This window comes from Sitophilus oryzae, unplaced genomic scaffold (genome assembly GCF_002938485.1).
Source record: "Sitophilus oryzae breed Bouriz unplaced genomic scaffold, Soryzae_2.0 scaffold_1389_pilon_pilon, whole genome shotgun sequence".
In the NCBI taxonomy this organism is placed as follows: Eukaryota; Metazoa; Arthropoda; class Insecta; order Coleoptera; family Curculionidae; genus Sitophilus; species Sitophilus oryzae.
In genome coordinates, this window is record NW_022146047.1 from 1,375,085 (window position 1) to 1,401,707 (window position 26,623).

General features: G+C 33.7%; 1 protein-coding gene across 1 annotated transcript in view; it reads right to left on the reverse strand.

Annotated features, from left to right (window-relative positions):
* LOC115875522 (ankyrin repeat domain-containing protein 33B-like) overlaps positions 1–26,623 on the reverse strand; it is a 185,134-nt gene that overhangs the window by 20,659 nt on the left and 137,852 nt on the right. Inside the window, exon 7 of the mRNA XM_030891001.1 lies at positions 22,675–22,815. Within this exon, the coding sequence (XP_030746861.1) occupies positions 22,675–22,815 (141 nt within the window). The remainder of the gene's footprint in view (positions 1–22,674; positions 22,816–26,623) is intronic.

A 26,623-nucleotide genomic window follows, 5' to 3' on the forward strand; every position in this document is an offset into this window, starting at 1 on the left:
TATTAAAACCTACTTTATTAAAATGTAGTATTAATATCTCAATATATGTGTATAACAAGAAAAAAAAATATTGATAATATTAAAGACGTGACAACATAGGCTGGATGAGGAAGGCTCGGTCGACTGTACCCAGAAGTAAATATGTGTACAAAAAAGATTGTTTGACCGCGTTGAGATGTAAATAGTGTAGTCTATATTTTATTTTAAGTCTATGAATGAACCCGTTCATTGTCCCAATCAACGCGTTCTTTATTTTAGTGCTGACACTTTAATGAACACATATTCATTATATTAATGTACTAAATAATTGATTAATGAGTTGTACATTGTGACAATGAACAATGTTATTAATACAACGAACACACTACATTATATTAATGTACGCGGTTCATGAATAAAATATTAGGGCTTAAATGCCCGCCATGTTGATCGGTTACTTTGGCACTTTAATAACGTCTGTGTGGTTGAGTTATTCAGTGAGGCTTTAGTTTCATTAGAGTGGTAAGTGTTCTCTTCAATATTTTAAATATTTTAAATAAAAGTCCTATCGTATTGTAGTTAATTTGTTGTGTTGTCAAATCAAATTCCGCTGTGTGAGATCTCTGGTGCGGGTATTCATTAAAACAGCGGTTTCCAAATATGTTTCAGAAGATAAAAAACAAAAAGAAGAAAAACATAGTAACAAGTCGAGGCATGGAACTGATTATGGTAACTTCGAATGTTCTTTTAATATTTGGCATTTTAATTATTTTGATATACGTCTTTTAGAACCGGAAGAAGATGTTGAGACCTGCCTTCAAGCCCTCAAATTCGACAATTTAACATCGGACCCACTTGATGCGACTTGGAAAGCCTGTTGCAAATTCGTCTAGACGTTATCAAGTCTAAGGATACAGCTAATATAATGAAGAAATGGTCTTTTTATAGAAATCCCTCGGGATATCGACTGGTAAATTAATTTTCTTATTATAATTTACCCTAAAATTAATAATTACATTACTATTCTCTTCGTCGATTCGATTTTTTTAATTTTTAATTTGTATATGCTATATCGAGTTTAATAAATTATTATTAGTATATTGCACTTGTTTTTTATTAATAAACCCTAATGGAAAAATTTACTGGCTCCTTAAGTAAGTCGGCACTATTCATAATTTTGTTACCGTTCTAGCTAAGGGCTTGTTCAAATGGAAATCTATTTATAGTAGAATTATTTCAGGTAGTTGGCTGGGAAATGACTATCAATGACATTTCATATCAATGACAGCGATCTTCATCATCCATTATACGGTGTAACAAGAGTTACTAATAGTGTCGACTTTGAAATGTATAACTAAATAGGTTATGAAATTATTTTATTGTATTAATGATACGGTTCATTAATATAAGAATTTAGGTACATTATATTAATGAAATCTGTTCATTGTACCAGTGAATGTGTTCTTCAAATTAATGAACACTGTTCACTGATTTAATGAACTTAAAGTTCATTGAGTTAATTAATTACTTTTCATTGTGTATTAATGATAGGGTTCATTAATATAAGAATTTAGGTACATTATATTAATGAAATCTGTTCATTGTACCAGTGAATGTGTTCTTAAAATTAATGAACACTGTTCATTGATTTAATGAACTTAAAGTTCATAGAGTTAATTAATTACTTTTCATTGTGCCAATGAAATCGTTCATCGGCTCAAAATTAATGATAAAGAAGGTTATTAAAGGTAAAGTAAATGTTTCCTTATTATTTAACTAAACATATATTTTGAACAAAACATATATTTTAAACATTATTTTTAAAGCATATATTTTGTTTTTCTGTTGTAATATTCTGTGCTCAAGCTTTTCCTTATTTATTTGATCTGACAAAGGTATTATATAACATGTGTATGTATTTAATAGATTCCTTCTATGGCTGTGAATAAGGGCACAAACATAGTGAGGCATCTCGATGCGATGCTCGCCAAGATGCTGGCCGCGCTGCTCGCCAGGATGGTAGCCGCGATGCATCCTACGCGCACTGTTTTAAAACGGCGAATAGGTGCGCGTAGGCATACTGAAACATTTACCATCGCCGTTTTATTAAGCACCAGTTTATGCAATAGTAGTTATTAATTAGTATAGGCTTGGTGCATTTCAGTTGATTTCAACAAATTCCTACCGTAGCGAGTCAATGGCAAAAATCAGAAATTATCCCTATCTATTTCACGTCGCCGTCATGTTGATCGCATAGAATAATATTGAAATCGTGGTTTTGTTATAATATATTAGTATTTTAGTTTTTTGCTAGTGCAGTTATTGAGACAAAAAGAGATAAAACACTCAGGTACCAGGTTTATGTGATGTAACGCTGTTTCGGGTAGTAAAAAATAAATGAAAAAAATTCGAACTAGGCGTCGGCGTCGTGCTGTGTTGTGACAATGTCAAATGTTAATACAATTGCCGAAAAAATGTTAACGCATAAAGGAGAGCGCAATTAGGGCGTTGTTGGGTGCAATTACATTCAATAACTCAACTTTCCCGGATATTCCACTCCTGAAACAAAATTTTATAGCATTATAGTTTCTCACACCGATTTGATCAAAAGCAAAAATGGTTTCAAGCAGTTCGACGAAACAAGTGAGTAAACAAAGTGCTCGTTACATAATCAAAAAATTAAAAAGACATATACTATGAGAGGATAAAATATAATTTGCAATATTAATGGTATACTTTTTTTAATCAACTAGTGATTAAAGTACTTGCTATAAATAAATAAAGTCTATAAACTAATTTCGATTTTGAAAATAGCTACAGTTACTAGAAACTTGCCATGACGACATCAGCCCTCTTTGTTGCCATTTTATTGAAAAATTGCTCTTTATTCAAAATCTGAGCTAGATAGGTATATGATACCCTAATATAGTTTGAAAGAGCATTTGAATCTGTTTCGATTTATTTTAAAAAATACAGGTTGTCCTATTTGAAATAACAAGATTTTTATGTAAAATATATATTTAAAATAAATCATCAATTTTTGGTACCCCTGTATAAATTTAAGGGAGCAATACAATTTTTCAGTAAAGTTTATTTCTCTATCTTTAAACTCAGCACAAGAATTAAACCTAAAAAGTAATGTACAGGGTGTTGATAAAGCTTGTAAACATTTTAATATATAATAACCCTTATAATACATGCCTTATTTTGTGTCCAAGGATCCAAATAAGAAATAAAATATCGGGTGTTCTCCGAAAAGAAAAAATATAATTTTGGTGTAAATCATAGTTCTGACGTACATTTCAAAATAATTTTAAATTATACACATGGTCTTCCCACATATGCCCATAAAATATTTTGTTTCTACATATTTCCGTTTTCGTATAATCAACCGACGCGAATGAGTTGCGCCACCCCGTATATAGGTGTTCCATTTAAAAAAATATTCGCGATCCACTCACATTTTTTTGAGCCACCCTTTAGAAGTTTAAATATTTTCCTCAAATACATCCTAATACATACTTTATGTCTGGACTACAAAATTCATAAGTTTTTTATTATTAGAACTACAGATACCCGACGCACTATTGCCGGACCCTGTAGAATCAAGGTTATTACATTGTTGGTGATAAATTAAATATTAGTATTGTGAACATTTTATTCCACCCGACTCTAGTTCGACATATGCTCAACGAATTGTGATCCTAAACCGACCAATCAAATGTAAAGTTTCAGGCATCCGCATCCGCTTCTCGCAAAAAACAAAAATTGTTTTTTAGGAAGCATCGCGCTGAACATCTAGGTGCGTGGCGAGGTGCGAGGCTCCAGTATGTTTTGACGCATAAATTTGTACATGTTTGATTCCGCATCGCCGGATAGCGAGGTGAATGGCGAGCATCGCGTCGAGATGAAATGCCTTCACTATGTTTCTACGATAGTCGCGATGCATCCTACGCGCACCCATTCGCTGTTTTAAAACAGTGCGCGTAGGATGCATCGCGGCTACCATCCTGGCGAGCAGCGCGGCCAGCATCTTGGCGAGCACCGCATCGAGATGCCTCACTATGTTTGCGCCCTAATTTCTAGTTTAAAATTAAATCTAAATGCAATCGTTTACTGTACATTCGTGCCGATGTTTTTGGTTCAGTGTGACTTTTTGAGACACAACTTATGACAACAGTATGACTTTTTGACAGTATAATAGTGTGAGAATAAGGGCCTTGTTGCGTGAACTAATAATTTCCAACCGTGCGTAAGGAGAAATATCTTTGTGCATTAAAAAATAGTCATAAAAAAGGGAAGACCCAAGATGGCGCTGCTGTAGCAAAAACATATAATTTAAAATATGCGCCAAAAATTTTTAGAACAGGAAATGATTCAAAAGAGATAAAAATTTGACGTGAAGCCGCGGGTTTCAAAAAAAATACAATTTTATTTTAGTGTTACATGAAATAAATTATCAATGGGCCTCTAATATATAAAAATAATTGTTTTATATTCTAAAAAATAAAAACAAAGCTTTTTTGGATAATGTTTGGTTATATTACTTTTATTCTTTTATCTATGGTTACTTTTAATTTTTTAGATTTATGCGTCATTAGCGCCACTGTGGTCATTTGGTGAACCCTATTATTCTTCTAATTTTTGTGACAACTTTTTCTAATAAAGTCCCATAAGAGATATTTCTCCTCATCTCTACACTCCATATAAATTTCTCAGCCTTCACGAAAGTGTGCATTTTTAAGTTGACAAAATTGTCCCCCTTATCGCATACTGAATATGAACGCCACTGAACTTCAGGATAAAGAAACTCGTGTTATTAGTGGACCCTTTTTATTTTAGTTTTTTTCTGTGATTAGTAATAGGCCTAAGATTAGTAACAGAGAAAAGAAATCAAATTAATGAAGTCTGGTCACTGAGGTCTTCTTGAGTGCAAAGAAACATGTTAGATACGCTTTTTCTCAGCTCTAAGTAATGTTAATACCTTTGTGACCACTTCATTTCAAGGAAAGTTTCTTTTCTTTTTCTACAGAAAAACAATACGATGAAAGGAGACAGATACAAATTAGATTAGAAAAAAGGAGACCCTTTAACTGAATTTTAACTAAATGTTTATTTTCTAGACAAGGGCGGAAGATAAACCGTATACTATCAAGGGGCCCAAGATGCAGATATTAACAGCAGAATTGTGCTGAATATCAAATTTCTAAATAACAATGAAATAGTTAGAGAAAAAAAATTAAAATTGTACAAAACAGTGTACAGATGCTACTGCACACAACTTTCTAAAATATTAATTTAAGAAAAAAAAAAGATTTTGTTAAATTATACGAATATTCTCGTCGATTATTGGTTTGAAATAAATATGACATTGTCCTCCAATGAAAATGTGAGTTACTAACTCTAAATTCTAATTCCGAGCTGGCAAATGAGCTAGATGGTTTACCTAGACCGTTTTTATATCTATAATATATATACAGGGTGAGTTTCCTACGATGTTCTCTGTGGGTATCTCGGAAACTACTTGAGATAGAGAGTCGGTTAAATAGGGAAAGAATTGCAGTTTTGTGGGGTCATAAATATGCGCTTTTCAGATTTTTGAGAAAGTTCATGGCTTACTAGATATTTCGAAAAAAAGCAAATTTCGGCTTTTTTAAAAATTGTCCCTAATTCCATTATAATCTATTTTAGGCAAAAAGTTTTCAGATAAAATTTGTAGATAATCACATCCTTAATGAGACTGTGTTCTCCGTTTTTTTCTAAAGCCTGTCATTTTTGACATGTAACACAAACTTATGTTTTTTTAAATGGAAACCATAGTTGGCCATGACTTCATAAAAAGCGCCATTTTTCAAGCTTTTTAGCGATATAAGCTATAATATGTTTTTTTTCGAAAAATTACTGAGTTATAGCCAATTCTTATAATGTTTAAACAATTTCACTTAGTTAGCCATTGAAACAAGTTCAATCGCCGTTGCTCTCAGAAATGTGAAGCTGTCGCATCCAAACTTTGCTAATTAAAATAAACAAAAATTATAAATATGAATTTTTCAAGTTAAGAGGAGCATGTCGATACTCGTGCATCAATAGAGTGGTTCCAACATGACTTTTATTATACCTCCCCCCTATAATAAAAGAAATGTTAAAAATTATTTATATCATAGTAATGCATAAGGGATAGGAAGACGTGGACCAATTGCATGGGCCTCCTCTATCACCTGACCTATCCATTTTAGATTTTTTATGCGGTATACATAATATGCATGCATCCCTTAGGATTTTCTTAGCCGCGTATGGCACAGACTCGCTGCTGTACTAATAGGAATAATAGGTATACATAGAAAAGTCCCTAAATGTGATTATGTTATAATATTAATAGGTGAAAGTTCACTTCACTTCTTAGCATCATAACCATATTCACGGTTCACACTGATTTCCTTCACGAAATTTGTAACGCCACTGCATCTTACGTAAAACTTCACTTCTCGTTTTTTAGTGTGATAAAATTAGCCAGTTGGGGTGTTATAAATGCATGCCATTTAATATAGAGACTGTCTGGCTCTAGGTATTGTGTTCCTTCTTGAATATACTCGTATCCAGAGTCTATTTTGGTCTCGTGCCATCGACGAAACAGTACATTTCTGACCCAATTCGTTCGACGATTCCGTTCGAGCGAAATAAATGTAAAACGAAGTCTGGTTTGTTTGTACAGAGGGTCGGAGTATTTTACTTTTAGTATTGAAAATACTTCTGGCCGCGTTTATATGGGACCCATCTTTGAAAAAACGACATGCTAGAAGTAACATGGGTTCAATAACCTGCCTGTCAACACGTACTTAAGTTGAATAGGGCAAGGTCGAGTCTGGACCGGCGGATAAAGAAAGCGATATTATTTTAAAAGAAAATATGTCAAGGCATGGGTTTTTAGGTACAGTTTGGCTATTTAAATCTAACTATTTCCGTATGAGAAACAAGGGGCAAATTATACAAGAAAGAGCAGAATCACATAAATAATAAATTTAGACTAATAACCATATTTTTTTATATGATTATAATTTTTTTAACTATCAACTTAGGACAAAGAATGGTTTCCACCGCCAACAGGCGTTAAAACAAATGAATCCAAAGCGTTGTCAAATATTTATTGGGATAAGTTGATAGTTTTTACAGTTTAAATATTGTATAATTCAATTACTATACACTAATTAATTAATTTTAAATGTATCTAAATAGGCACTTTAATAATTGAAAAATGGACATAAGCACTTCACAGAGTATACCAAATATGTAAACAAATTCCAATAAAAAAAACACAAATGGCATATTAAAATCTGCATTATCTGAAATCAAACTATAGATACCTAAACCACCCTAAACGGCCAATCAGCCAGACAACAGTCACAAGACGCCGACATCGATAACGCGATGAGCAGTTTTTAATAATTATTTCCGAGTTAATACTTCAAGTAGCATTCCTTCAATAAATTTTAATTTAAGTATTGTTAATACATATAGTCATATTAATGATTATAGCCTGTATGATTTCTAAAATAAAAAATCCAGCGTGTTTTTATCAGAATAATTATTAAATGATGTATATAATAGTTAATATTTATTAACTTCGTAAGTGTTATTTTTTAATATAATTATGGATTTAATAATTAAATAATTATCTTAAGTTTAAATTGTGGTAAACTTGTTATGAGTTTCAATCATTTATATTTAAAATCTTAGGGAAGGCAATATAGATTTTAGGCAGAAGAACTCAAGGGAAGGACTGTGTAATTAATAATTAAAATTTTACATTTTTTTTTTTTACTTGCCATTTTCTTGTCTTTCACGTTGCACGTTCACTCTTCGTTGTGTCACACACAATCTGAATTTCGGATATGATGCAGAACTGATAAATTAGACCAAATATATTAATTGCAAGGTATGCAAAGACATATTTTTGTTAACTTAAAAAAATTGACGTGAGATTACTTTATAATTCTTGAAAGTCTTGGATGATAAAGATTTGAATTATTATGGGTCTGTTTTGTTTAAGAAGCTAACAAATAATTTCAAAAACTCAACTATCAAAATATAATGGTAGAAAATGTTTAAAAGCATGTATAGGAATAATATTCCATATTAATTGGACATACTGAATGTAAACTAGGAATACATAGTTGCTGCAGTCGATAATATATTTTGCTGCTTATTTTCCTCATAACAAAAAACCGTCAATACCGCCACTCACATTACGGGCACCTTTTTATACTTAAATCTCTTAATGATGTTTAAAAATACATATGTAGGTACATACTATAAGTAGTGGTTGTCACGGTTTTTTTATTAGGTATGATGAAAAGAAGCTGCAAACTAAATTATCGTTGGAGCCAACTATATTTTAATTTATTTTTATCTACAGTAACTATGCACGGTAAGGGTTCAAAATATGCCCATACTGTGAGGCAACTCAATTCGTGTATAAATTAACACTTACATTCCAAGTATCTTCTTGGTCTACCGGCACCCCGTTCATCCTTATTCCATCATTTCTATAAAAAATAGTATGATTTATAACTTTTAATTTTTATTAAGAAAATTGGTGAAATTTTGTTGTACGGCAAATTTAAATTTATGGGTCCTCCATAAATTAACACCGTAAGTTCGAATATTAGTTAAACCTAGGAATACCCAGGTAATAGCCGGAAATATGCAAAAGAAGGGGTGAGTTTAGGTTAGATTAGAATTAGGTTTTAGTTGGTTTTGAATTAATAAAAATATAGACCTAATCTAAACTTAACCGAAACTGACCCACTTTTTGGTATATTTCGGGCTCCTACGTGGGTAACTCTACGTTTAACCAATATTCGGGCTTTTACGGTAACATAATACTCATTCTGATTGGTCTAATCTGGCTCCATAACAAAACTGTGGGTTCGAAGTGCTATTGCAAATTAATGCAATTAATTCTATGTATACACTTTCATAAAAAGCCATCACGATAAAAATTAAATATCAAAATTATTTAACGTTGCGAACGGTTCACTTGTTCACTATACGTATCTGGAATATATTTGCGAATGGCTAACAGCGATACGATGGTGCGTCCAAACCTGGGGAGACAAGCGCGAGAAATTCCAAATTCGCTGTGTGGACGAGTCTCGCGAGAGCGTCGCGAGTCAACCCACGGAGCCTCGTTGCTATCCGTCCCCTGTCGCTTTTCCAACGGCCGATCAAAGAAAGCTCGAAAGTCTGAACGTGTTGTTGGTAGGCCCGCCCGACTGCGAGATATTAGGTCTGATTTATAAATTTCGACCATTTAAAATTAAGAAATCTCAAATTTTTAAATCGTACACCGTATGTATTATCATTTTTTTCTGATAGAATTTACAAATTTTATGTCTGATAATTTTTACCCTACCGAAATCGAACATTTCTTTAAACAAATTGAATTATTACAACATCTATTAATTTTAGATATATAATATCAAAAAATGACAAGAAAAGTTACCGAATTGTACGTATGTATAACCCAATAATAAAATAAAAAATAGGGTATTCCCAATAGAAAATATGTTATATCCTCAACACTTTTTTGAATTACCCTGTATACTCTATAGTAATGTTAAAATGTGCTTCTTAACCTTACCAATAACTTTTTATTTAACATTTTGTTCTAAAAACGTTAAAAACGCATTATGTAAAAAAACGTCGTGGAAGGGATAAAGGGAAAAACAGCCGAAAGGGGGAAAACCGACGATGAATACCATGTTAAAGACCGAATATCATATTAAAGATACAAAAATTTATTACTGTATGCGTTATTATTTGGCCATGGTTTGTTATATTCAATTGCAATTTAATATGTGTTTGGCTTTCTTTCACTATGATCCCACTCGGCTTGTCTCGTGTCAGGTTGGCGTAAAAAATGGATAGAAAATGTGTCGCTCTCGTCTCGCTCTTATCTCGCTCTTGTCTTGCTCTCGTCTCGCGCTCGGCTCGTCAGGTCTGGACGCACCATAGACTGCCGGAGTGGTGACGTCACGAATGTCAAATTGCTTTCCAAACAAGGTTTAGTTCTTTATATTTCTATTGAGCTCTTCCAAATGACGTCACAAATTAATATAAAATGTAAAAAAACAGGTGATTGCCGACAACCGCCGACTTGTATCTGGTATTTTCAATACGCCTATGATGGTTGCGCATGTTGCAAAATCTGTGAATTTTTTTATTTCTGCGTTTTCACTTTCCCTTATTCTCTTCGTTTTTTTGGGGGATGAAAAACTTTAAAGCCTGCAGTCTCTTTAAGGAGCTTAGGATTTATTTAATATAAATTGCTGTTTATACAGGATGTTCCAATAATACATGGACATATAGAGTGGTCAGAATTAAAATTGATCAAGTCCAATTTCCTACTATTTTAAGATAATCGTCTTTATACGTTTATAAAATATTATTTTTTTCCAGTAGAGTAATGAATCAAGTCATACTTCACGCATTAAGCAGCTATAGCCTGATTCTATTTGTTTTATTCTGTTGATTCCTTTCAGTAGTGAACTGGATCAAGTCCATAAAATTTAACGCTGTCCGCGATTTTAACACATACGTGCTAAAGTTTAGAGCTGAAAAAATCTTTTTTTGATAAAACGGATGACAATGAAACAAAGTCTGAACCATTTGCACCAAGCGAATCAGATTATCAGCCATCTGAAAGGTCTGCCTATTCTATCGATTCTGAAAGTATAGTTTGATTTATCATTATTTTCACTATTACTACATCAATAAGTTACCCAAGTAGCATTTTCACGACTTGCTACCACATGTTTACTAAACACAACGTTGGATTAGTTACAGAAAATAGTTAGCTCCGTACCTTGGGTATTAAAATAAATTTAAACGTTTTTATAACGTTGTGCCGACGTTGGACTAGTACTACAGCAAAGTAGAAGCTTCTGCGACGTCGAATAAACGTTGTCTTCTAACCTTTTTTGCTTAAGTGATCTTTAGGTGATTCGGACAACGTAGTTACAACGTTGGACAATATAGAGTTTTCCGACGTCAGTTTCAAGACCTATTCCAACGTTATGCAAACGTCGTCTGTTTTACTAATTCCAACGTTGTTTAGATTTCCTTATTCTTACGTTGGTAGGACGTCGAGTCACTACCTTTTTGCAACTGCATTGAACCATAACCTTAAATCTTAAATTTTCACTTCATTGTTCTGTTCAGTCAGACAGTTCAGTGCTGTTTTTGTTTTTATAAAAAAAACCTTAATTAAAATGGGACATAAGAAAGGTACATATAAAAATATTTAAATATACATCGACATATATTACCGATAGTTTATCCACTCCCTCGTTTATTTAGATTATAGAGGGCGGCACAAGCTAGACTCTAGGATGACTAAATTAGGCAATCTTGCGACTAGTATACTACCTTATATATAATAGCAATTCCTGCTTTTTGAATACATTAATTTGAAATATTTGACCCTAAAAAACACGCGGAAACAATTTTTTCGCCTGCAAATAAGTTATTCTCATTTTACTAAAAAAAAAAATCAAGAACATTTTTATAACTTCTTTAATTTTAAGGCCCATTAGTATTTTTCAAAATAGAAACAATACATTTATCAATAAAGTTGTTTGAGTTTAACTTTTTTGCCTTGGGTAACGAGTTACAGAGTCGGTTAAAGTGTTTCAATAATTATGATCTTCAAACATCCTCCACACTTAAATACTTTTGTTTTGTTTTCCTTCACTGCCATCTGACATATGTCTCTAACTAAATCATAAAAATAATATTTTTACTATAATTATCCCAATTTAGGATAAAACGCGACTTAGACGCCATATTAGTTTTGTATTTCTGTGAATTAGTATTTTAAACAACGTTGCAGTTTGTACTAAATTAGGCTTCTAGCCAACGTCGGTATCCAACGTCGTTTCGACCCAAAAATTATTCTGCAAACTAGTGCAGACGAGGGTTGGCACGAGGTTGTGCCGACGTTGCGCCCCGACGTTTGGTCGCGTGACACAACGTTGTCCCGACGTCCAAATGCTGCTTGGGTAGGCTGTTTTTCTTACAAATTCTTAGATATCTGACATGTTGTTGTTCAGTATAAAGCTGCACGAGGAAGAAAAATCTTATTATTTTATATAGACGTAACGTAAACACACTCAAAAAGGCAACACAAGATAGATCTTCTTCCCTTTATCCCGAATACTTCTGCACTTTATACCATAATTTTTATAAAAAAAAATCGAAGAAAACACTATTAATAGACAATGTGAAATTAACAAATCCCTTAATAACGAAGAAGAATGTATCGATGAACCAATTTATATCTAAAATTTCAAATATTTTCAGAGATAAAATGGTTCAAGTCCAAAAAAGTATAAACAACATTCTTAAAAATTTGTAGTACCACAGTTGTATTTTGAGTTACTTTAGTTTGCAATCATACAATTTAAAATATAATAAAGCATTGTGTGAAGTTTTCTTCTCCAGCTTGTTTTATTTTAATTAAGTAACATTAAAAAACTTTAACTCTCATTTTCTCCATAATTATCTCCTAGGACTTGATCCAGTTCACTTCTGAACCACTAGTATAACTGTTTTCTTGTAACTTCCGCTATAGTTTCGCATTTTCTCTTTTTCTTGAAGCGCTGCTAGACCATACATTTTGCATAAAATCATTACTTACTAAGGTAGGGTTGCCAACTTTCAAAGTAAAAAATAGAGGATGAGTGGGCAAAAAAGAGGCAAGGTGAAACATTTTTTAAAATTTCGCCCAAATATCTAGAATTTACCAAAAAGTTATGTCAAGGGTATGCGACTGACGATCTCTCTTACTTTCATAAAAATATTTATACTCAAAACTTAAAATAAAGCAAAGTGTTTTCGACAAACTTCTTTATCCAAACATGAGCTAACAGTAACCCTCGTATAATAATCAATGTTTGTGGACTAAGCTGTTTATTTTAAAGTTTTCTATTTGGATTTTATTGTTTGAGTGTGTCTATCAAAAAGAAAAGATAATTGAAAAACAACAATACTGATCGTTAGAGATTAACATCTACAACAATAATACTACAATTCGAACGAAAATACACTCTAAATGATAGCGCCGATTTGATTTTTATATGAAAAGTCTTTAAAAACCAATTAATCACATAATATTTTCTATCGATATAGATCTTGTCATATAATGAAAGATATCAAATAGTAAAATATCTGGATAACATTGTCTACAGTAAACATCAAGGGTAATAGTTTCCATCAGTATTAATCAGCGAAAAAAAATCCAAAATGAAATGAAATGCATCCTGTATATGTGACCAGCCCTCCTTAAGGTGGGCTGGTCACGTATACAGGATGCAAGCAAACCGCCTACCAAAATCTCTTCTTTACGGCGAGCTTGTAGACGGTAAGAGAGAACCGGGTGGACAACTCATAAGGTACAATGATATTTTCTACGAAAACTTAAAGACGATAAGCATTCAGGATCAGTGAGAGGAAGCAGCGCTCAATACAATGCAATGTAGAAGTATTGTAAACACAGTTAACAAGGACAACCAGAGAATAAAGAGGCAACAAAGTAATGAGATTTTTGAATGTCCGGAGTGCGGAAGAGAGATAACATCACGTATCGGGCTTTTCAGTCATAGAAAAACTCATGAAAGAAGAAGCCCTGCGTAACCATCCAACACTCGTCAGCGAGTAATGGCAGAAGTAAGGTGTACGAGATAGGAAGCCTAGTAGAAGAACTTCGGCAACCGGTTTCCAGAATCATATCATTTTCAATGCTTTTGAATTTTTTTTTATAATAATATAATCAAAACCACCCTCACTAAAAATTTTGTAGATTTTTTTAAATTTTGTACCTAGCAGTGCTTTTTGGTTTTTTTAGCTAATTTTCCCTATATAATAAAGGAAATTACTACCAGAGGTGTAGTGTGCTGGAGAGAGATCACTTTGATTATGTGTGCAAAGAACAAGCAACAAAAAATTGCATTTGGAAAGTAAAAAACTTTAAAAAAAGGAAATAAAGCATCCAGATTCTTATTTAAACAAAATATTTAACGTCAGATTTAAAATTTAGTTGTACCACCCTCTAAAGAAAAAAAGTAACCGTAGAGAAGTAGCACTTATTCTAAAGTATCTCTTCAAATAAACCCCCTCAAAAAATAAAAACGATTTTAAAATATTGGAAGTAATCGGGTTTTATAATTTATAAAACGGCATTTTATTGGCCATAAAATTGTGCAAACTTTGCCATGATTTAACCTCCTTCCTGTCTTTTATGATTTTCAATAATCCCAATGATTACTTTCGAATCTGGGACACCTTGAACAGAGATTTCTCCGAATAGTTCGTCCTTATACTGTAGATTTTCTTCTCAACCATATATTTAAATTGCATCTTTAACCCAAAAACAAACCTGTATCCTCCACATATATTGTCAGAAATCGTAAACTTCCTACCATATAACTTTGTTTCCTTGCATTATCTTTAACGCCAAGGAGCTCTAAACAGCCGATATCGACACTTGCGGTTCGAGGTTGCCTAATAACCTTTCGCTCAAAGTTTAGAACGTGGAGTTAGTTTGAAACAAAACTTTAGAGCACTCGCGTCGTCTTTTTACTCTTCAGCCAGTATCGATCACAATAATTAACGGTAGAGAGCTCGTTTAAATTCATTGTCGAAGAACAAAGATCTCTTGTTGAGTTTCCTGTAAATAATTTAGTGCAAATAATTTCAGATATAGTACAGGCTAAAATACAATTGTATTCTTGAACTGACATTATCCTTAATTCTGAAATTTTACACAGTGTTTCGATCAGATATATTACTGACTGTTATCAAGTGTGAATTGATCTAAAATGTGGAATGTAGAATAGTGTGGAATGCATGGGCGGATGGTTATTTGTAAGGCTTTTTCTTTGGTTCTGTGAAAAATAGCCTTATTGACGCCCAGTGGTAAATCTAGATCTCTCGTGCGCCACCTCTGTTATTTATATTGGTAGAGGTCCACGTTTGCCAGTACGGGTAGCCTTTAAACAATGGAGACTCCAGGTATGAAGGGGTGCAGGTAAAGTCAAAATAAAACAATCAATTTAAATTAAAATAATATAAACAATCTTTATTAAACTCAAATTGGTTGGGAAGCAGTGTTATAATCCCGTCCTCATTTTAATCAAATTTGTAATATTAGTTTAGGAATGTCCCATCTCTAATAAAAACCTTCATACCTTTGAGGTCATAAACGACCCTACAATATAATTCTAATTGATAACTTTAACTATTACTGTTGGGAATTTTGATCATAATTTTATATAGCTTTCGCAGACGTCTGTCTATCTGAACAATGTAAGTTTAGGGCAGTGTCGTCCACTGCTCTGAATATTAGATTAAGGATATATAAATTGTACTGTACGCCTCTGGCATTTCTGTAGCTTAAATACTATTTAAGGAACTGCAAGACAGGCCCTCACACTCTTTTTAACAAACGAAAAAAAAAAAAAACCCTCACACTCTTTTTGCTAAAACCCTGTTTCAGTCACATACTTCTTTTTGCTGAACACTCTTTTGCTTTTGCTCTTCAACTCTCTTTTTACTCTTCAACACGTTATTATTTTTCACAGTTTCCCTCAGGGTAACTATTGTAATTAGTTTATCATAATTAAAGTTAAGTTATATTAAAAAACAACAGTGTACATTAATTCCACACCCGAAAAGACCCTCAACAAGTTGGCCCTAATGAAGAGGACCACAACAGCAGCCGTAAAGTCTTGGCTCAGGGGTATCGCGCAAAATGGCGCGGAGTAAGATTCTACGCAAGCGCGAGACTATTTTATAACCAAGGGCGCATGCGCGGCCCTGAAATGGAGGCGATAGCTGGATGTCTCACGCTAGAATTTGCGGTCGGAGAATGCATTGCGCATGTGTTAACTTTCGAAAGTTAGGATGACTTTCGAAAGACGTCTGGTTCTAACACAGCGCTTCAGTCAGCTACGCAGTGTCTGGTTACTTTCTAAAAGAAAATCGGGCACCGCATGCGCACCGGGACGAAGACGGCAGGCGGCGTCCTGCCGGCTGTCGGGTAGCGCAGATGTGGCAAGATCGCAAAATCAAAAAGTTACTAGTTAAACCCTATCTTAACCCGGAGAAGAAACTTGTCTATCGTTTGTTCACTAGCCCACAATCCAACCGTACGTGAAAACAGCACCCCACGGTCAAAATTGTAGGTTTTTCACGCTTTCCCTTCAATCACGGATGGATTAGGCACAGGAAACGCCTCCCGACAGTACTTGTGAAAATACTGACCAGAGGACGCCACCTACTGCTCTTCATAGTCAGCCACCTTTTGAAAAACAGAGAACGGCCTTTCACAATTTAATGTAAAGCCGCTCACCGCTTTTCCGAAGGCGTTGGCTAGGACACACGTTCGCGTGATTGAGCGAGGAAAACTGAAAGGAAAGTTTTCAAACGACAAGATTCACTTGGTGAAAAACGTGGCATAGCACTACACTAGAAAAGACACCGCTCAAGACAGGATAATGCGGAGGGTGCGGGGAGTAGTCGGGTGAGCACTTTCTAGAAAGCGAGGCTTTCTATTGAATTATTCAGGGCCATGTAAGTGAATTATTCAAAATGGTTCCAGCAAAAGTTTCCCAATTATGACGGGTGATGGCGCTGATAGTCAAGATTTTTGGACAGGGATTTTGCTTACCCACAATACGACGTGAGCTACGACCGGACCAGGACCAATCAGAATGATCAGTCTTTCTTGGACATTTGCCGCGGAAGTGTGTGTTAATTTCTGTTGTGATAAGTGTGGTTGTGTTTGCAGTTTGAGATTTCGGTTTTGATATTATGTTAAAATTAATTTTGAAGTATTGTAATCACCTGTTTTTATGTAATAGTACTTTTTTTAGTTGATTTGTTAATGTTTGTTTAACTATATTATACCAAAGAGGTTATACTTAATATATCAATTTGCATAGCCTAACTTTTTTATCAATAAACTTTGTAGATATTCAGATTATTTAATTCCTTTTGTTTCCGTTTGTAATTTTATTTGTAAGACATATTATGTGATTGTTTCAGATAATATGTTTTAAAAATAAAATTGCAAATAGCGAATAAAAATAATTAAAATAAAAAAGTGTATTTTACAATTCCCCCCGGCCCCGCACCCCTTTGGCTAACCTGTAAATGTCAGCTTTGTCGAGAGATGGCGTTACGGAAATGGAACCGATTTATTACAAGGAACTTGGACTTCTTTTTCGTTAGTATATTCTGTGGAATTATTCCTTCGGCGGAGCAGAGCGGAGCTGTCGTCTATTCACCAAATCAGGTACCAAGCATCTGTTAAGCTTTGACAAAAGACAGTATATGAGAGGATTTACAGGGGGTAGTTCCCCATCTCCGATATCAGTCGTACCAAAGTTTATGGCACGGAGCACTCATTGATGTGGTGTTCTGGTGTTACCCCATTGTCCTCATAGAATCTGCATTAGCCGTTGTTTTTTAGCTTCAATCTACTGAGGTGTTGACTTAGGAGACAGTGTCCTGTTAAAAACCCCGTGATAATCCGAAAATTGTTCTTACTTAAATCAAGAAAAATCTTTGATTTTTCTCGGTCGTAAGTTCTGAGAAATTTCTTCGAGTGTCTTAGACTGTTGGAAGATTCCCATTCCCGGTTACGGATGGAGTCTTCCAGGTTCTTGAGTTCCGCTTTAAGTTGGTTTCTACTCGGAAAGCAGAACAGTTCTGGTCCAGTTAGGGGAGTGTTTGCTACTTTTCCAGCTAGATCGTTTGCTTTTTCATTACCTTCTAGCCCTTGGTGGGCTGGGACCCAGAGTAGGAGGCCCTTATTTTCTTTGCCTAATTTGTTTAGATTCTCTAGGCATTCTTTGACCAACTTCGAATTAATGGTTACTGATTTAATCGCTTTTAATGCTGCTTGACGATCAGATAAGATAGCTATTTCTTATTTGCGTTAGTTATCTAAGATAGGTTGTACGCATCTTTCGAGAGCATAAATTTATGCCTGAAGGGTGCTAGAGTAGGTGCCCATTGGTTCGGAGTATTTAGTTGTCGGCTAAAATACTCCTATCCCTGTTTTTGCTTTGGTTTTAGAAGGATCGGTATACCACGTTTTGGTATGTCCTTTTCAATCTTCTATATTGCTCAATACTTCAACTTTTTGACACTTTAGTTTTGTATTACGAGTTTTTGGTTTAAATGAATTATGTTGTGATACATTAAGCATAAAAAATTTTACTAGCAGACCTTGCAGTCTAACATTGTTCTTTTTAGAACCTCTCTTAGTGGGAAGTGGTACAAGGTAGCTTAATAGCCGTTCTAAAAAACTCATCGTAACCTTACCAGAATATTTTGAACGGGAAAGCGGTAGTAATGGCTCTTTATGTCCCTTAAGTGCTGTTAAGGAAGTGAGTTTTGTTGATGTAAATAATAACTGTTTATATATTTATAATTAATTTATTTTTGTTTCCTGAAATATTTGCATTTAAAGAAAATATGTAAAAGTGGTCAACGCTGTGCCGGTCAAGCTTAATCACGCGACTAAAAGTTTATTTGTTATGATCTATACAGGGTGGGCCACTGAAAACTTACAATGGCTATAATTTTTAAACCAAAAAAGATATTAAAAAAATAAAAAATGCCGTTGTTAAAATATCGAGGGGGAATACATACATATGACGTATTTTTTGAACCACCCCGACCTACCCCTTAGGCGGTACCCCTACTCACTTGAAAATCTTAAATGGCAACATCCCACTTGTGGCGCCTTTTTGGAAAGCCCATGAAAAATGTTAACCGATGATCGTAAAGTTTTTAGGGTGAAATTGAAAAACTACCCCTTACACGAAAAATTAGGTGGACATTATTGAAAAAGGTGATTTTTTCAGCATAAGTTACAAATTGGGACCCAGCTAAATGAGGCAAATGAAGTATTTTTCAAACCACCACAACCCACCCATAGGTGCCACCCCCTCACTTTTAATCTCAAGATAGCGATAGCCCACTTGTGACACTTCTTTGGAAAGCTAATTGAAATTGCTAAACGATGGTCATACAGACTTCAACTTAATTACTGGTTAGTGATAAGAAATGTAGGTGTGACAATTTGAAAGAAATTTAAAATGATAATTTATTTTAACAATTGCTCAAAATGACAGCCGTTGTGGTCCATACAAAAATACAAACGATTTTCAAATTCTTCACTCACTTTATGGAAAGTCTCTCTCGGAATATTTCGACATGCTTCAGTTCTCCTCTGCCGCAATTCTTGCAACGAACCTGGTTTTGTCTTGTAGACTATGGATTTAGTGTAACCCCACAAGAAAAAGTCTAAAGGAGTGAGATCAGGTGACCTTGGCGGCTACTCGATTGGACCCCTTCTGCCAATCCATTGCCTTGAATAATATTTATCCAATCACCGTTCCATCTTGCTGAAAGTGTATGAGGCCTTCATTAAGAGTTATAATAAATTTCTTTGTACCAGGTTGTTTAGCCGACCATACCAATAAGTATGGTAGGCTATTAAGATCGGTAAACATTTTTTTTTAATTTCACACAAAATTAGTTATTTGGGTCATAAATGACCTACATACAAAATATTTTCATGGTGTCTGTCTCTCTGTCCGTCTGTAACACGATAACTCAAAAACCGTTAAACCGATTTTAACCAAATTTGACACAAAAATACTGTGGCACCCGAGAATCTGGCCATTAGTATTTGGTGAGGGTGGGGGTTGGTAAGGCGGTATGGGAGGGGGTTAAAAATTTTAAAAAATTGTAATTCCAAAATTACAGTAGCTAGCGAAACGCGGTTTTCAATTTAAGATTAGGAATAATATTTGCAACAAAATTTGTAACAACATCAAAATCAGTCAAAGTCAGATCTTGACACGTTTTGAAATTTTTTTGTTCCATTTTTTTTTTGTTTTTTTTTATGACAGTCGTTCAGCATTTTTTATACGGTTTCCAAAGAGGTGTCACAAGTGGGGTATCGCTATCTTGAGGTTAGAAATGAGGGGCTAGCACCTAGAGGTCGGTCGGGGTGGTTTGAAAAATACCTCATTTAGCTGGGTCCCAATTTGTAACTTATGTTGAAAAAATCACTTTTTTCATTAATGTCCACCTAATTTTTCGTGTAAGGGGTAGTTTCTCAATTTCACACTAAAAACTTTATGATCATCGTTTAGCATTTTTCATGGGCTTTCCAAAAAGGCGCCACAAGTGGGGTGTTGCCATTTAAGATTTTCAAGTGAGTAGGGGTGCCGCTTTAGGGGTAGGTCGGGGTGGTTCAAAAAATACGTCATATGTATTCCCCCTCGATATTACAGAAACAGTATTTTTTGTTTTTTTGATATCTTTTTTGGTTTAAAAATTATAGCCATTGTAAGTTTTCAGTGGCCCACCCTGTATATTATTTTTTACACAATAAATAGCTTATGGTTAAAATTTGTTCCATTAAACTTTATAACATGACCTAGTGTTATTTTTTCGAAATATCGTGATAGGGTATTTGTGTGAAAAGAGGATTTTAAATAGATTGGAGCATGTTAACCGTCCCACGTGTGAGATATTTCAAACAGATTATAAAAAAAAGATTTATGCTTTTTTTTCTGTGATACATAACACCTTTTTATAGGTCTTTACGGATAGTAAATTAAATACTACATGCTATTTATAAATATGTAATTTTTAAAATAATTTTCTTTGCCTAATTTGTTTAGCTTCTCTAGATATTCATTGACCAACTTCGAATTGATGGTTACTATGTGATCGCTTTTAATGCTGCTAGACTATTGGATAAGATGGCTATTTCTAGTTTTCGATAGTTCCTATGTAAGATAAATTGTACGCATCTTTCGATAGCCTAGATTTCTACTTGAAGGATGCTGGAGTAGGTGTCCATTATTTCGAAGTATTTAGTTATAATTACTATAACCAGAGACTTATAGAGATTCTTGATTTTGACTGATACGTATGAATAGCCGTTCAAATGAGAGTGAGAACTGGGCATTTTTTGTTAAGATAGTTTTTTAGAATATGTAGGATGTTTTTTTAATAGTTATTTATGATATACGTGCTAAAGGTGGTATTTTATTTGGTGAGAAGAGAAGCTTGGGACACGACGACGCCGAAGGCAGAGTGTCCCGTCCCTTCGAACAAAATAAAATCACTTTTAGCACACATCATACACTATTTTTTCTACAAACAAGTTTATGCTCGTATATATCAAGGTATTATTACTTTTTACGTTAATGAATAACTCATAATATGTCATTCTGAAATCAAATTAATTATGAAGTTTATGGTTGCTAGGGTAATTGAAAGATTCCAAACATTCGATCATTTGTTGTCAACTAATGTCTCAACTCTTGTAAAATGATGGAAAGTGATCAAGAAACTGAGTGTTTCCCAGCAGAAATTGAAGAAGCGGTTAATAGAATTACTTTTGATTTATTACCCAGCAAGTCCGAGGATCAGTACGAGTTTTCATATAATCGACATGGAATAACTTATTCCAATTGTAATTTCACTAATTGTACATTTAATAAATTTTACGTTGACTTTATTTTTTTTTCAATTATTGCTTCAGCGTTAAAAGTAAATCACGTGACTTACTTTTAGCACCAGTGCTAAAAGTAAATGACTTTTCCCATCAGTGACATAATGTCACATTTTAGACACTGACAGCATGCGTTAAAAATTACATTTGTACTGACGTTTGTAGAAAAAAGTATTTCTTCTACGATCATGCATAAAGTAGCTATTTTTTAAACTATTTACTGTAATAAAAGTCAATTTTTTTACACTAGTGCAAAAACTAACTTGTTTTTTGCTCTAGTGCTAAAAACACTTTGACATTATTAATGACGACTTTAACTAAAGAGAAAAAAATTGTAAATTTTTATAAAAATTTGTCAAATCGTGGAAGATACCCAACTAACCAGTACTGGACACCTCGCAGCAATATTCCGGAAAAGAGTTTTAAGTGAAAAACAAGAACCCGAGACCTCCACGAGCAGAAATCAAAATAAAATTCAAAAGATTGCTGGAAATGAAGTTTGTCCATCAATTACCTTAGTAAAAAAGTATCATTGTCAGTGGTAATATTATTCTGTAAATTACTGTAATTTTTTTTAGTAAACATTTAAATAAGAATTTCAATTCGATAGTAGAAAAAATGTTGTGTGCAACATGTGCAAAAAGCATGCAAATCTCATGCGTCTTGCAAGAGATATGCCCTTTTTGCACTAGTTAAACAAATAACTATGGAAATTACGTTATTACATAGCGCAAATTATATTAAATACGTATGTCCGCATCAATATATAGCAGCAATATTTGCGATTTTCAAAACATATGTATGTTTCCACAAATCAGGCAAATTTTAAACACTTTCTTAACACTTACTTTATATTTTAGCACTTCTAAACAATTTATCAATCAACCTCATTTTAAAAGTCCCTGTTAGTAATAGAAACTCTATTTTCTAAGAAATACGGTAAGCAAACCAGTAAGATTTATTTTTCATCAAATTTGGGAAATACAACTTTTATTTTTATTGGTTTTAATTAATATTGCAATTTAAAAATTGTTATTTTTTTATATTTTGGTTGGTATTCAATACATCAAATATAAATTAAGCTGCTTTACCTGCAAACAACAACAATTTGGCACATTTGTTACGGCCCTGTAGGGCCGCCTTCATCAATGGTGTGAATCCTAAGTTATTCCTTGCGTCTATCTCCACTCCTCTACATCTACTCGCTAAACAGTTCAGGCATTCTACTTGACCTGCAAAAAAGAAAGTTATATTTATTTTATTCTTAGATTTGATATTGATATACCGTTTGGTACATCGGAACGCGGGACATAGGAAATCCCATGTAAATTTTGAAAAGGTCAAATACCTATTATCTCCCCGTATGATTTTATGCAAAAATTGTATTAGACTTTTTTGACGAGGCGTTAGAGTTGTACTGTCGATGTCTAGAATTTCGTTTTATTTGGAATAGGCATTTAAAAGTTATTTGCAAAAATCTATCTTCAAATTACTAAAAATTTATAATACGACCCAGAGAAAGCTACAATTAAAATACCGATATCATATTTTTTTTCTTTACAAGAATTTATGTAGTTTGAAAATGGTGGTTATTTTTTTCTGAATTGTAATGATCATCTGTTCATTACTCGATCACTCGCAGGCTTCGCTCATACCACGTACAACCAGAATAATTTAACAAATAAAATAAATATTTGTAAGTAAAGGAACTTTATTAAACTATACTGCCCAATGAGCATTTTATTCCTTTAAGGGAAATGTGTTCTAGGTGACGTCGTTGTTACGTTATTAGTCCCTTCTTGTGCCTGATATGAAGCAATAAAACGCAGATACGTAACTGTTCCGTAATGTTCCCTAAATGTGACAAAACTTTGCTCACTGGGTGCTTGTTTACATAATCCCTTATTCACAGCCAAACAATACCCCAAATGACTGTGAAATTTACGCCTCACAATACAAAACTGTTAAGGGAAGAATCTTTAGCATTCCACGGTGTCATTTTCAGTAATGATGGGATAATTCGAGCGAAAATTCGCTCAAGTATTCGATTATTGAAATAATAACCGACATCGCTCGATTATGAACGAGCGATGCAAGTGGCGAGCACCAAGCGACGAACGCAAGCGATCCTAGAATGAAATAAATTGAAATCCGATTTTAATGTGACATACTCGATATAAAGCCGAGCGAATTTTCTACATACATTGCAGATAGCAAATTTATACGACGCCGTATATACATTTATCCGTTGCGTATCTGAGGGACAAAATTTTACGACCTACATTGACAATGCTTTGAAATAAACTAAATCAAGCGATCAAGCGAATTGCCCGTTGCTTGCTACTTGCCATTTCCCATTCATAACAGATAAAATATGTGCCCTGCGAACGCAACTTACAGTTACAAGCGACGGGTAAAAAACCGTATTTTTAAATACAAGTGATATTTCGCTCGAGCGATCACTCGGTTGTTGCAATCGCTTGAACCTCCTCGAGTACTCGATTATTGAAATTAATCGGTTTTTTCCATCACTAGTTTTCAGTCCATCTAAATTTCTGTATTCAATACGACCATAAATACGGTTATTGGGGTGTGCTCCACAAGAAGAATTCGTTCGGCGAAAGATCCTGTGATCTTTTCCTACTGTATCTCCAATAAACGGGAGTCAATGTTTTCATTTTCTTTAACATGAATAATATTCAAGTCATTGTTGTTTTCTTCCTGTTCAATTATTTTTGTCTTCACACTTCCATTTGCTTAATACCTTAGTGCCTTTAGCTTCAAACCTCCGGTTTATTCTTTTAACTGTTGACTTATTCGATATAGGCTTTTCAGAGACTGACAGCGCTTTCAGATGGAGCGGACCGTACGCGCGGAGCGTCCGCTTGGATGTTTTTTTCAATATAGCTCATCCGGATGGAGCATACGCGACCCATGTGAATCGTTCATATAAACTCAAGGTACTTGCTCGAAGTCGCGGACTATTCTTATATAAAAGTTGCCCGAAGTCGCGGAAGTCGCCTATTCCTATAATATAAAATTCACTACAAATTACGTTACTGCAGCAAAATTCGTTTTATCCATTTATATTTGCTTTTTATTCATTATTGTGGCAAATCCCGTATAGGCTTTTTACACCAAATATTACTACTGACGTCTTATCTATATTCTGAATCAGAAAAGAAGACGATTGCATAATATCATAAATTATACGAAATATAAATGTTCGTACGTCGGTGATAAGGTCACGAGGTTACGACCGATGACATATTGAAGTTGGGTCATGTTATTAGGGCTCTTAATCACTCTTTCTAACACATTTGAAATGGTAAATCGATTGTCTTTACTACAAAATAATATGATTATGCAATCGTATTCTTTCCTGATTCAGAGTTTATGTCAAATTACCTAATTTTAAAAAATAACCCCTCTAATAATTCAAGTTATGATGCAAATAGCTTGCTGTAGTAAAACCCGCAATATGGATCATACTGTATATGGTACAAAGTTGGTATTTTATATAATTATTAGAAAGTCAAATGTTTATTTGATTTCTTCAATTTCATATCAAAATACCGATCAGAAAGTTGTGCGTGAAAACTTACTTAAAGTAAATTATTTGTAAATCATAGAAGCCGATTCTCGAAATTTACGCTACTGGAATAAACAGGCATATTTTCAACTTAAATCTCTCCATCTTTCCTGAAATTGTATACACTTTTACACCTCATAAAGCTATCTGGGTAAACAACATAATCTTTTCATTTAGATACTCCATTTAAATATTTTTAGTAATGTGTGAATATTAATAAACTTCATTATACGTTTTACATACTAAAATACTATTTTCTGAAATTATTATCGATATGCCAACCAAGAACAACACGTTTTTTTTTTGTTTTTTTCTCTAATATTTTTACTCGATACATATGTAATGGACATTGTAATGAACATAAATGTTCTAGTAAAAATGTCTCGTATTTCGGTTTATAGGTATATAAATATTCCAGATATTTTAACATAAATATACGAAGAAATTTTCCGCTTTCTGGTCAAATTATACATTTACCCAAAGGTGAGTTATTTATTTACCATTTAGTTAAACGATATGTAAATGAATTTCCGAAGTTTTATCCCTAGCAATCAGTAAACCCAACCGTTCTACAAATAGGCAAAGGTGAAAACCATTAAAATTTTAGACCAGGTGTTTCTCAAAAGTGGCTCACATCTATAACTTTTTTTATTTTTTATATAAAAAAACGACAGTGGTATATGGTGTGAGTATAGGACATAATTTAGAATTGATTGACGTATTTAATTGTTTTGAGTCACTTCCTGTTCCACCGGAAATGATTATAACTTTTGATTTTTAAATGGCACCCTTCGGTGTTTAGTGCCTTGTAAAATAAGATAGATGCTACCACTTTTAGTGTGAAGAGGCAACACGGGGCAACACCGTAATGCTGAAAATAATTTATATAGATAGAGCAATGTAAAAGTCCAAATTTTGGTCACCTGTTTTAATTTAGTGTAGTTCTGAGTAAGACAATATACAGGATGATTCAAAAAACATGTGCCATCTCTCGTTGACAGCTTCCTCACGTAAAAATAAGACTTATTTTTCATTTCAACATAGGTCCGACTCTGCTTTGTTTCGTAGCTACAGGGTGTTAAAGTCTTAATATTTTTTCGATTTATTATAATTTTCTTCGAAGTACTTTTAGCGTTTCGAAAGAAATTTTGGGGGTAAAAGTTACTATAAAAGCGACATATTTTAAAGCTAGAAAAGTGTCGACATATTCACCAGGGACTTGCATATGGGTTATCACTGGAATATTTTTCTAAAAAAAGCATGTACGCCACTGACTTTTTTTTCTCTTGTTAGCGAAATAGTGTAAGCAGTTTAATGCCGATTAAAAGTTGTATCTTAATATTTTGTCGATTTTGGCCTTCTTGATGAGATAAACACAATTTTATTAGTTTGCTTTGATCCAAGTCTAATAGCAACCTTTAAAACATCTTAACATCATTAACTTGCGA